The sequence below is a fragment of the Populus euphratica genome, unplaced genomic scaffold (genome assembly GCF_000495115.2).
Source record: "Populus euphratica unplaced genomic scaffold, PopEup_1.0 scaffold1076.1, whole genome shotgun sequence".
In the NCBI taxonomy this organism is placed as follows: domain Eukaryota; kingdom Viridiplantae; phylum Streptophyta; class Magnoliopsida; order Malpighiales; family Salicaceae; genus Populus; species Populus euphratica.
In genome coordinates, this window is record NW_011500463.1 from 118,626 (window position 1) to 131,374 (window position 12,749).

The 12,749-nt window shown below is 28.0% G+C and overlaps 1 protein-coding gene across 2 annotated transcripts in view; it reads left to right on the plus strand.

Annotated features, from left to right (window-relative positions):
- The first annotated feature begins 6,080 nt into the window (after positions 1-6,080).
- The window catches only part of LOC105114846 (protein FAM179B-like), a 15,170-nt gene continuing 8,501 nt past the window's right edge, over positions 6,081-12,749 (plus strand). The window contains exons 1-5 of one of the 2 annotated variants that reach the window (XM_011011537.1): positions 6,081-6,430; positions 6,673-6,779; positions 6,892-7,036; positions 7,168-7,362; positions 7,471-7,827. In XM_011011537.1, the coding sequence (XP_011009839.1) occupies positions 6,218-6,430; positions 6,673-6,779; positions 6,892-7,036; positions 7,168-7,362; positions 7,471-7,707 (897 nt within the window). In that variant the 5' untranslated portion in view covers positions 6,081-6,217 and the 3' untranslated portion in view covers positions 7,708-7,827. Of the gene's footprint in view, positions 6,431-6,672; positions 6,780-6,891; positions 7,037-7,167; positions 7,363-7,470; positions 7,828-12,749 lie in introns of those variants that run through there. The other variant, XM_011011538.1, reaches the window with a different exon arrangement.

The window sequence follows — 12,749 nt, forward strand, 5'->3', positions numbered from 1 at the left end:
GCCTCACATTAGCCTCCCAATGACGCCAGCCACACCATCCCTGCACTATATAAACTTCTTCCTTTCCCTTTCCTTGTTGTGCAAGGTTGCAACATGCAGAATAAGAATTCGTTATATACACAATTATTTAATAACATGGTTGTTGGGCTCAGGCTAGACCCATTTAGGCTGGATCGAGTCCAACCCACCTAAAAAAAGGAAGAAGGGTATGTTAGGTTACAGTTGATCCCTTCCGACTAGGTCGGGTTGGACTTGTGTCAGCCCAACCCAGATGGGTGGTCGAGTCTAACCCAATTTATATTTAATAATATAATAATAATATTATATAAAAAAAGAAAAAATTACAAAAACATTCTAAGGGTCATTTCAAAATATTTATGATTTTCTTGCATGTTTTCTAATTAATTTTACATAATACTGGACTATATGGTTTTCTTTGAAACTTTCCTAACAAAAAAATTTAAATTAATTTCTTCTTTCAAAAAACAAAAAATATTTTATTTTCATGCACACAGGAAAATCCTAAAAGTTTTCCAAGCATACTTTTTTATAAAAAAAAATAAAAATATGTTTTTCTCATGTTTTGAAATATAAAAATGAATATTATAATTAATTTATGATTATCTATTAAGATTTAGCTAAAATATCAAAAACTCTTCACCAATCATTTTGTTCATTTTATATAAGAGTGTATATATATATATAGTGTAAAACTACATAGTAGAGTATATCATTAAGTATTAAAGATAGAAAGTGTAAAATAAATGTGATGTTAATATGAAATCCCAAATGGTTGTTTACAAGTACATGCCATACTTATTCGACAAGTCATTTTATGCACTAATTTTATGCACTCTTTGGCTTAAAAGCATTTGTATGTTGTTACATATAAGAACTTGGTTTAGTAAAAATTGAAGGGTTTTATAGGGATGTGAAGCAACATAGGATAATATTTCAGCAGATGATGAGAAAAGTAATAATATTGATTGCGTTATTCTCTAATTAAAGTTTTCCAAATTTTAATCAATAAAAAAATTCTAAAAGATAGTGACAGATTAGATCATACCTAAATGAAGTAGGTATCAGATGCCGAAGCTAAACATCTGATGCATATAATTAACATCATACATTATAATAGATTTTAATATTATATTATCTTACATATCCACAAACATTTGATGTCTACAATTAACATCATACATTTTAATAGATTTTAATTGCATGGCATCCGTTTGATAGATTCTCCATCAAAGTTCAGTAGTTATGATAATGATTAATCGAAGGGTCTCCAATCTAGCAATGAGAGCAAAAACCTTATCATAGTCAATCTCATATTAATATTTTACCACTAACCTTGCCTCATATCTCTCCACCTATCTTTTTGCATTTTTGTTTTCTTTGTAGATCCACTTGACATCTATTGGCTTCTTTCCACTTAGTCTTGGAATCAATTTTCATATGTTATTCTTCTCAATTAATGCAATCTTTTCATCCATAGCAATTCTTTATTTTTCATCATTTATTACTTCTTCAAACATTATAGGATTATATATAGCAAGGTGACAATATAGCATTACATAATCATCAATAAGAACAGTTATCTTATATATCTCATTAAGACTCTTCATCCTTTTCGGTGGACTTGATGGATTACCATGACTTAAACTTCCACTAAAAGTTAAAGATAAAGGTGAAGATGACATCATTGGTGATTATAGAGTTGTGGCTTGTTTTTTATGATCTTCATAGCTCTTCTCCTTTTCATCAAGAACTAATAAAAAAAAATATTTTTCACCATTACCTACCTTCCAATCATATGCTCCTTCATTAAACTCAACATCTCTACTAATCATTATCTTTCCTTTATTGGGGTTGTAGAGCTATATCCTTTGGACATTTGATCATAGCCCATAAAGATCATCATTTTACTCTTGTCATCTAGTTTGGTCTTTACTTGATCATTTAGATGTACATAGCCAATGCTTAGTAACATTTGGCTTTCTTCTATTTCATACCTCTTGGCAAAACACATGTTTGAAAAATAGATAGCACAATTTATAACTTCGGTCAAAAACTTTTTTGGCATCTTTCTTGGTTTTGAGCATGCTTATTGCCATGTTAAGGATACTTTTATTCTTTCTTTTCATCACCTTGTTTTATTATAGGAATTTAGTCACTGTTAAGAGTCTTTTTATACTATGATCTTTACAAAAATCATTAGGAAAAAAATTAATGTCCTATCCATCCTAAGTGATTTTATAAAATAATCATTTTTTTTCAACTAATGTCTTAAACTTCTTAAAACAACTAAACACATTAGACTTTTCTTTTAAAAAATATACATAAGTTTTTCTAGTATAATCATCAATAAAAAATAAAAAATATAAATTTTTACCAAACAAACATTGTTTGATAGGACCAAACACATCTACATGTATCTCTTGAAAAGGTCAACTTACTCTAGATGTAGACTCCTTTAGAAAGCTCTTGCAGAACTGCTTGTCTATTAAACATCCTTCACACAACTGATTTGGATGTATAATGGATAATAAACCCTTCAACATATCTTTTTGTGCCATTTTCTTTAAGTTATTGAAATTTAAATACCCAAGTCTCATATCCTAAAGTCAAGTCTAATCTTTCATACATGCCTTTAACCATTTAGGCATATATGTGTCTATGTTTAGCAAAAACATTATGTTTTTTTATCATGGTTATCTTTGTAATCATAGCTTCATGAATATCAAGTCATGTTAAGATACAATATTTCATTTTAATCTTATAACCTTTCTCCAATAATTATCTCAAACTCAATATATATATATATATATATATATATATAGTAGAGATATAATAGACATCACCAATAAATTAATGACTTTTATTTTTTAATTTTATGATAATTATGCCTTTTTTTTATATAGATATTTTTGAATGATCTGCAAATGTGACATTACTTTTAATTGATTCATCAAGCTCCCTAAACTTATCTATATCTCCATATATATGATAGCTGACATCATTATCCAGATACCACATGTTCTTGTTGGCTTGCATTCATTTATCATGGATTAGTAATAGGGTGGTTTATTTCTCCTTTTCTATAACAAGATTCGCATTCTCCTTAACTTTTTTGGTTGGATTCCAGCAATCCCAGGCATGATCACATATCTTTTGATAATTATAGCATTTAACCTTTGTTTTGTCAAACCTGGATTTTGAATTGTCACTGTTAGTGTAATAAGTCAATCGGTTTGCTTCATACGCTCGATTGGTTAACCTATTAAAGCTATCATGACCTCTTCCAAATCTACCTCTTTCTCTACTTTGTCTATGTCCTTTACCCCCATGGAAATATTCAAAACCTTCTTACTTTGAAAAAAGTTCTTATGCACCTATATCTTCTTGAATTTTATTAACTCTTTTCTCATGAACTTGTAATTTTCATATGAGACATTCTATTGAAATAACATCCATATTTTGTGACTCTTGTATCACGATCACCAAATAATGGTTCTTTTGTAACGAGTATAAGATCTTCTCTACCATATAATTATCTTTATCTTCTCCTCATATCTCCTTATTTAATTGTATACGACCAATACTCTTATAAATTATTTTGAAATATTCTCTGATTCAAACATATATAATTTTTTAAGTCACAACATAACTTTTATAGACATACATTTCTCATATTATTAGCTTTTCGATTTGATTGTTATAAAACTTCTTATGCTTGCTTAGCAGTGGTTGTGTTTTATAGAAAGTTGCCGAATATAGTTTTTTTAATTATCGTGAATTGTTTTATAAAAGTAACGTACAAGTTGCATTTAACATAAATACAAAGATTAGAAGTTTGTTTCAACTGAAGGTGAGATTTCAAGTAAGCTTATTTATTTGCAGTGAATGATTATCTTTTGTGCTGTAGATAATCTTTAATATTGTTTGCCACTAACTCAAATGTGACATCATCTAAACATTGTTGGATGATTGTGAGTGCTTATTGATTTTTTCTTCATGCTTTTTGCATGGCCTTCCTTTGGGATGAAATCAATGTTACTTCTTCTATAGGCTCCTCAAAGCCTTTCTTAACCATTTCCCACACATTTTAAAAACCTAACCAAGCTTTTACTCTAATACATCAAGTTTCATAGTTGTTTTTTTTTTTTTTTTTATCAAATAAGGATATTGAAGTGGGAAGTTTGCATTGGCTATGTTAAATAATCAAAACAAGCTCTGATACCACTTGTTGGAAGAAAAATAAGTGTGGTATAAGATCAAAAAACAATAATCTAAAATCAAAAACTCAAGAACAAAAAGAAGATTAAGAGGAATATATATTTTTATTAAGTGTTTTTTCTTTAATTTCTCTTAGCTATTCTCTTTCTTTTTATACTACTTCTTAATAATGTTGAATTACAAGTCTTTTTATAAACATAAAGTCCTAAGCAATCAAGAAATTAAACTAATGCCAGGAAATCATAAGTTGAACTGGAAATGTATTATGCCGACTAAACCAGCGCACTGATTACTTTATTCTTTGAAAAAATAAAAAATTAAGTTTAATTTTCAACATCTGCAATATCAAATTGTGTCTAGAACAAAGAGTACAAGCAAAATGCATAGTTTTCTTATTAATCGATTGTTGATTGCTGGAGTGCATTTACTTCAGTCTCTTTCCTAGGCACTATATGACCACTCACAAGGATGTTTCTGGAATTATCGTGATATTTTTTTTCAATCCTATCAGACAACATGTTTTAACTATATTATTAGTGTGAGTTGGATGAATTTTATTTTTATGTAAAAGAAAATATTCAAGTATTTTCTAATAAAAAAATTAATCATGAATTCAAAATATCATGCATATTAAATAACATGTTTTTTAAATATTAATGGACAATGTATTGGATGACATTCCTTTTTTAAATATTGAGACGATGATATATTGGATTAATTCAAATTAATTTACCAAGTCTATAACTTGGGTTATGAGACTATGATAAGTTTATAAAAAACTAATCAAAATAAATTATGAAAATTAATCCCTAATTAATCTATTAGTGATGAATTTTTTTTAAAAAAATTAAATTTAAATAAAAACAAAAAAAACTTTTTGAGTCAATCCAAGTTAACATGTCAAACCTATTATCCAGATTATGAGATCGATATAACCTCATAGAAAGAAAATAAAAAAAATATTATGAAGCCTAGTTTTCAAACACTCAATGTTAAAGAATAAAATCAAGAAAAATCAACTTAAAAAAAGTACAAAAAACAAAATAACTCAAGTAATTCTAGACTATCTTGATAAACCTGTTATTTAGGTTATGAGACTAGAATAACTATATAAAAAAATAAAAAAAATTATAAAACCCAATTTTCATTAAAAAAAAAAAGATTGAGATGTGGGAGAGTGAAACTAAAAAAATAATAATTAAAAGAAATAAATATAATCAACTCGGGTTAACTAGTCAATTTGTAACTTGAGTCAGCCCGATCGAGATAATAAGTCTACTAAACAGACAAGGTTAGCTTCTTTCTTAATTTAAGATATAACTCAGCTCAAGTTAAGGGGATGTTTGAGAATATGATATCGGTTGCTTTTTAAAGTGTTTTTTTTACAAAATTGATGAAAATAATATTTTTTATTTTAAAAAAATTATTTATGACATCAACAAATCAAAATTATCTAAAAATATAAAAAAATTAATTTAAAATAAAAAAATATTTTTTTAAAATACTTTTAAAATGTAAAAAGACATTTGCTCTGATCTTAAATCTACACATTATAACAACAGTAGGGGTTGGTTTATAACAACAGTAGCACCTGCCCATGAAAATTATTAATCCATTATTTATTCTTATCAATTGCCCCAATTTTCAAATCGTTAACCGTACTGCAACGGCAAGATTCCTTGGTCATGCAAACCAGCGACCGGAAAGACCTAGCAAAAACATCACCAATCATGGAGAATCCTATCCCACTGAAGAAAATGTGACCGTTACACCAAAAAAAGAAGAAGAAGCCCAACGGCTCTTTTCAACTTTGCCTAAAAAATTTAAAATTTTGAAAAGAACAGAAAGGAGCTGCGCACCACAAATGCTCCGTTATTGCATTCCCAATCTCACAAATAAATAACCCTTAGGCCCTATGAATTAATGAAAATCATATTATCTCTCCTTCCTCATTTATTTTGCCCTTTCTTTTGAAAAAATGGCACTGAGACCCATTGATAATTCGCTTCCAATAGAACCAGAGAGACCCAAAAAACATGTGAAAGTAGTTTCTGTTCCAATTCAAAAGCAATCAGAGGTTGGTGTAAATGATGAAAACAAGGCTCCTTTGCCCCCATCCACAGATTCCACTATTGATTATATCTCTTCTGATGATCTCAAACCCATTTCTGATCCTGAATCCAAGATCCAAGTAAGTCTCCTTTTCTCTTTCTTATGAGCGGGTCTTTTTTGTTTTCTGATTTTTCATAAAATGATTCAATTTTTGGTTGAATTTCAAGTTTTTAGAGCAAAACCCGGATTTAAAGAAAAAAAAACATTTCTCAGGTGGGTTTTTTTTTTTGTTTTCCGATTTTTCATAAAAAGATTCAATTCTCGGTTAAATTTCAATTTTTTAGAGCAAACCCAGATTTTATATCATTTGAATTTTTCCAGGGTTTGATTGAAAGGTTAGATTCAAAGGATTGGACTAAAGTTTGCGAGTCACTGAATAATGCTAGGCGTTTTGCACTGTATCATTCCTCCCTCCTGTTACCATTCTTGTAAGTGATTTTTGCTTGTGATTTTGGAACTTGAGTATGATATCATTAGGCTGCTGATGTGGTATGTGTTGGTAATTGGTAACCCTAAACATGCGTGTGATTTGTGCATTAGGGAAAAGGTAATGTCAGTGGTGTTAAAAGCTATGAAGAACCCGAGAAGTGCTTTGATCAAGACCTCTATTATGACTTCATCTGATATTTTTTATGCCTTTGGTGACCAATTACTTGACTCTACTAGCGATGCATTTGATAGTTTGGTGAGGCCTATTTCTTCTTCTCTTCTATGTTTCTCCCCATTTTTGTAATAGATTACAGCTTGGTTTCATTACCTTTTCATGTGGGTTTGTTAAAAAAGTTGCTGATTTTGGCCTGTGTTGTGGGTGGACAGCTATTGCAGCTGCTGCTTAAAGCTTCTCAAGACAAAAAGTTTGTGTGTGAAGAAGCTGATAGGGCTTTGAATGCATTGGTGAAATCCATGACTCCTCTGCCTTTGCTTAATAAGCTTAAGCTATATGTTAGCCATGTCAACCTTAGAATCAGGGCCAAAGCTGCTATATCCATCTCCAACTTTGTGTCTAAGATGGTAAATCCTCCATAAAGTAGCATCGTTTGAGTTGACATTGCCAGTTTTTTTAGCCCGTCTGTTGAATTTTACTGACTAGTTGGGTTTTGTGTTGGATGAATTTTTCAGGAGTTCGAAGGGATGAATGAGTTTGGTTTGGTTTCTTTGGTTCAAGTTGCTGCAGATCTGTTGAATGATAGGCTGCCAGAGGCAAGAGAGGCGGCAAGGAGAATTGTGATTTCTATGTATGAAGCATATACAGGAAATGAAGAGCAGAAGCAGGAGGAATGGCAAAACTTTTGCCATTCCAGTTTGCCACCAATTCATGCTCAGTCTATTGTCAAAATTACATCTAGTTCTCGTTAGATTTTATGTTAGAACTAGGATGTTAGAACTAGGATTGTTTTAACTAATCAGAACTTCAATTGCATGCATTGCATGTTTACATGATTCGAAGATTACTTTTCTGGTGACGTGGTTTCTGTTGATCTCTTCTCCCTTGCTTTTTTTTTTTATATTTTTTAGTTTATTCGGCATTGTGATAATTTTTTATAGTTATATTTTAAAAAAATTATTTTATAAAAATATTTTTGGTTGAAGTTGATTTGATACTTATATATGTTTGGTAAAAATTAGATTGAAATTGAAATTAAACAAAAAATAATTTAATATATTTTGGTTAAGAATTTAAACTATAAAATAAAATATATATATTGGTTAAAAATTTAAACTATAAAATAAAATATATATATATATATATTGATATTAATGAATTTTAATTTAAATATTGTTAATTTAACTATTACTATCATCATGAAATAAAATAACTTTATATAAAATATTTTTTATTATTCCATTAAACTATTTATAATTTTATCATGTATGCAATATATCTGAGAACTACAATTTTTTTTTTTTTAAGAGTGCAATAACATTAGATAAAATATAATCAGGAACAAAATTAGAATTGTAATTAAATTTTGTGAATGTATATCATCAAGTGATCTTCGTTTAATTTATATAGTGTCATTTGAATATTAAACATAAATTTTTGAATTATTATAATTAAAAATAAAAAATAATTTTATTTATTTTACTGAGTCGAACCCGATTCAATATATTTTTAATTTTAAACCAGACCTGATATACCCGAAATAGTGGAGGCATTGAGCATATGAACAATGAACCTACCTACAGTTCATTTGATGTGATTTCTCAATGCAAGAAGCAATTAGAGCTACTTTCCTTTCCCTATTGCAAACAGAATCAATTACAGCTACTTTCCTTCCCTGTTGCAAACACAAATTATTCTAAACAATAAATGACATTTTAATTATTACCACACTATTATTTTTTATGATTTTCTTTAAAAATAGAAGCATCCAAAAACAAATACCCACTAGATACAAAGCAAACTTAATGCTCCATTTAAAATAGTAGATAAAACTATAAAGTATATCCAACAAATTTGCAATTTGCGGTGCATACGAAATTATTTATTTATCAAATACTACTTTCTATAGTAGCATTTGAAAGCCTAACTCTCCCTTAATAATGAGATAACATGTGCCTACATTATTTTTTTTGTTCTCTCTTCTCCTTGAATTCCTCTTCAAAATTCTAGATCCCTTCAATTATTTGTTCCTTCACATTTGATCCTTATTCTTTTAGTTATTATTTTTTTTATTTTGAAAAATTTATAAAATTATAAATATTTTTCAATTTCATTTCTTTTTTATTTTTATTCTTTCAAATTTAGTTATCATTTTTTTTTAACTTAGTCAAAGTAATATTTTACATTAATTCTTAAATATATGTTCTTCTAATGGGATGTTAAATAAATTCTTTATCGAGTAACATAATTTAGAATAATAGATATTTTACATAAAAAAAATAACTTCAATTTAGGCTATGTTTGAATAATTTATAAAATTATAAATATTTTTCAATTTCATCCCTTTTTTATTTTTATTCTTTCAAATTTAGTCATTATTTTTTTATTGATAATTGTTTTGTTTGAGATCATTATTTTTTTATTTTGAATAATTTATAAAATTATAAATATTTTTCAATCTCATCCCTTTTTTATTTTTATTCTTTCAAATTTAGTCATTATTTTTTTATTGATAATTGTTTTGTTTGAGATCATTATTTTTTTATTTTGAATAATTTATAAAATTATAAATATTTTTCAATCTCATCCCTTTTTTATTTTTATTCTTTCAAATTTAGTCATTATTTTTTTTATTGATAATTGTTTTGTTTGAGATCATTTTTTTTAACTTAGTCAAAGTAATATTTTATATTAATTCTTAAATATATATTCTTCTAATGGGATGTTAAATAAATTCTTTATCGAGTAACATAATTTAGAATAATAGATATTTTACATAAAAAAATAACTTCAATTTAAGCTATGTTTGTTTATAAAGTGCTGCAGGTAGGGGTGCTATGTTAATGGTCAAGAAAATTACCATCTAGTTATTTGGTTTATGGCTGTTAAAACATTCATGTATATTAGTTTTATAAAAAATTTCAATGATAAGATACTAATTGTGGTTATGAAATATATTGATACTAGTAGCAGACCCTACCTAAGATAAGTTGTTTTTGTGTAGTCTGAATGTGATTTAAAAGTTTTGATAAGTTTTTAACCGGTAGTCAATCTTTGACTCAGGGTGAGGATTTATTTGTGTGAATAAATTTGACTTTTCATATACATTATGAGCTCATGTACTTAAATAAATTCTTATGAAAATGATTTATGTAGCTTTTTTAACAAGGTTTATCTATTTATGTATTGTAGTGAAAAATACTCTTAATTAAAATTTATAAATATTAAGAATAATTTTAAAAATTTTCTGGTTAACTCTTAATATTTTGATATCAGCTTAATTGTAGATCCATCATTCGTACTAGAATATTGTTCATTAATTCTCATGAATTAAAATTTTATCAGTTATTGAAATATTAGTCAAGTTCTTATGGATTTAATAAACTAATTATTAAATTCAAAATGCATGTTAAAACATGCTATACATTTTATTTTTTAAAACAAGATATGATTTTTTGTATTTTTGAGAAACTTGGTGTATGCAAGCAAAAATAAATTATTATTATTATGGTTATTATTCATTACATATTTTTTGTATTTTTGTAAGGTGACATTTGACAAAAAAAATAATTTCTTTGAAATAAAAACTATCCAAAACAAGCTCAAATAATATTTTCCAAACACACGCTTAAACTAAAGAAACTTTAACAAAAGTAATAACAAACCAAATAGGATTTAAGTACCAATCGGGTTGACTTAATCAAGTTGACCCTAAAACAAACCGAAACAAGGATCCAAAACTAAAATAGATTCAACATAAAAAAACATAAAAACTTAAAATTTTATCAAGAAAAATGAATCAAACACATAAAAAATAAAAAACACCAAGAACATTTGAGACTCGAGAATTTTGTGTTTTCAAAAATTTATTGAGAATTACTTTGACTAAGTTAAATAAATTTTTTAAAATTTATTTAACTTTGTCAAAGTAATATTTTAGCAATAAAATAAGGTTTTAAGGTTTTTTTTATGTGTGTTTTTAACCCTATTTTAAGTTATTTGTCTTTTATCCTAGATGTTGTTTTGTTATGCTTCCCTCTTGTATCATAATGAGTTGTATTTGATTAGAAGAGATTTATTTAAGTGTTTTTAGCCACTAATATCACCTAAAAAAAAATATTGCGCTCAAGAATTTTTTTAATTTTAGGTTGATTTTTTTTGGATCAATTAAATATTATTATGAGGTTAGACATAAATTTGTTGGGGTTTATAAAGGTCTATTTTGTGTTGTAAGGTGAAAAAATAGTTCAAAATGGTTTTTCAAAAATGAAGAGGAGGACTTGATTTTTAAACCCTAAAGGACGACAGAAGCTTAACTAGAAAAACAATATGTCACCTTACTTTTTTAATATATATATGGCCAGTGTCCTAGCCCACCTAAACCTAACACCTTCCTATTTTTTTAGCTTTATTACTTTCTTTTCATTTTAATTACAAATTCATCGGGATAAAATAATTTGAATTCTTTTGGATATTATTGTTAAATAATATTTATGTAATCTTATTTATTAAGGGTAGAATAGTATTTTTAGTCTAACCTATATATAGTTTATATGTATTTAGGTTAAAGTTAAGCACTCATAATACTAATATTATTCAAAATTGCAGCCTTTATTTTGTGTTTGATTCTTAATTATTTTAACATGGTATTAGAATTGATTTTATGAAACGAAGCTTAATCCCGAACACAACTTCGCGGATCCAACTTGGTATTTCGTCTTTCATTCAGCTTTTGCAATTTGGTATTTGCATTCAGTTTCTGCAAATTTGTTTTGTGTTTTAGAGTAATCGTATAATTCTGAGAAGATATTTGTTTAGTTTTTGCAATCTCTGTTTAGTTTCTGCAATTTAGTATTTGATTTTCCACTGCTTTTGCATTCTAGTTTTCTGTAATTGTTAATTATGGCTATTGAAAGAGATGATTCGGTTCAGTCTGTGAGTGTGAGGTTGGATGGGAAGAACTATTTATATTGGAGCTATGTAAGGAGAAATTTTCTTAAGGGTAAGAAGATGTGGGGATATGTTAGTGGAATTTATGTGGTACCTAAGAATACTGAAAAAGGAGATACTGCTTCGATAGATACATGAGAAGCAAACAATGCAAAGATCATTACTTGGATCAATAATTCTGTTGAGCATTCAATAGGTACACAGTTGGCAAAGTATGAGACAACAAAGGAGGTTTGGGATCATCTGCAACGATTATTCACGCAATCAAATTTTACAAAACATTATCAGTTAGAGAATGGCATACGAGCTCTTCACTAGAAGAATATGAGTATTCAAGAGTTCTATTTTGCCATGACAGATCTTTGGGATCAATTGGCTTTTACAGAATCGGCAGAATTAAAAGCATGTGGTGCTTATATTAAATGTAGAGAGCAGCAATGATTGGTACAGTTTTTAACAGCACTTCATAGTGATTTTGAAGGACTTAGAGGTTCAATTCTGCATCGTTCTCCACTGCCTTCTGCTGACTCTGTTGTTAGTGAGTTATTGGCTGAAGAAATACGTCTTCAGTCTTATTCTGAAAAGGGTGTTATTTTTGCTTCAAATCCTTCTATATTAGCAGTACCTTCTAAGCCATTCTCTAATCATCAAAAGAAGCCTTACACAAGAGTTGGCTTTGATAAGTGCAGTTTCTGTAAGCAGAAAGGTCATTGGAAGACTTAGTGTCCTAAGTTGAGACAACAGAATCAAGCTTGGAAGTCTAGCAGTCAGTCATAATATAATGCTCATAGACCACCTTAGGGTTATAAACCACCACACCACAATACTGCAGCGGTAGCTTCCC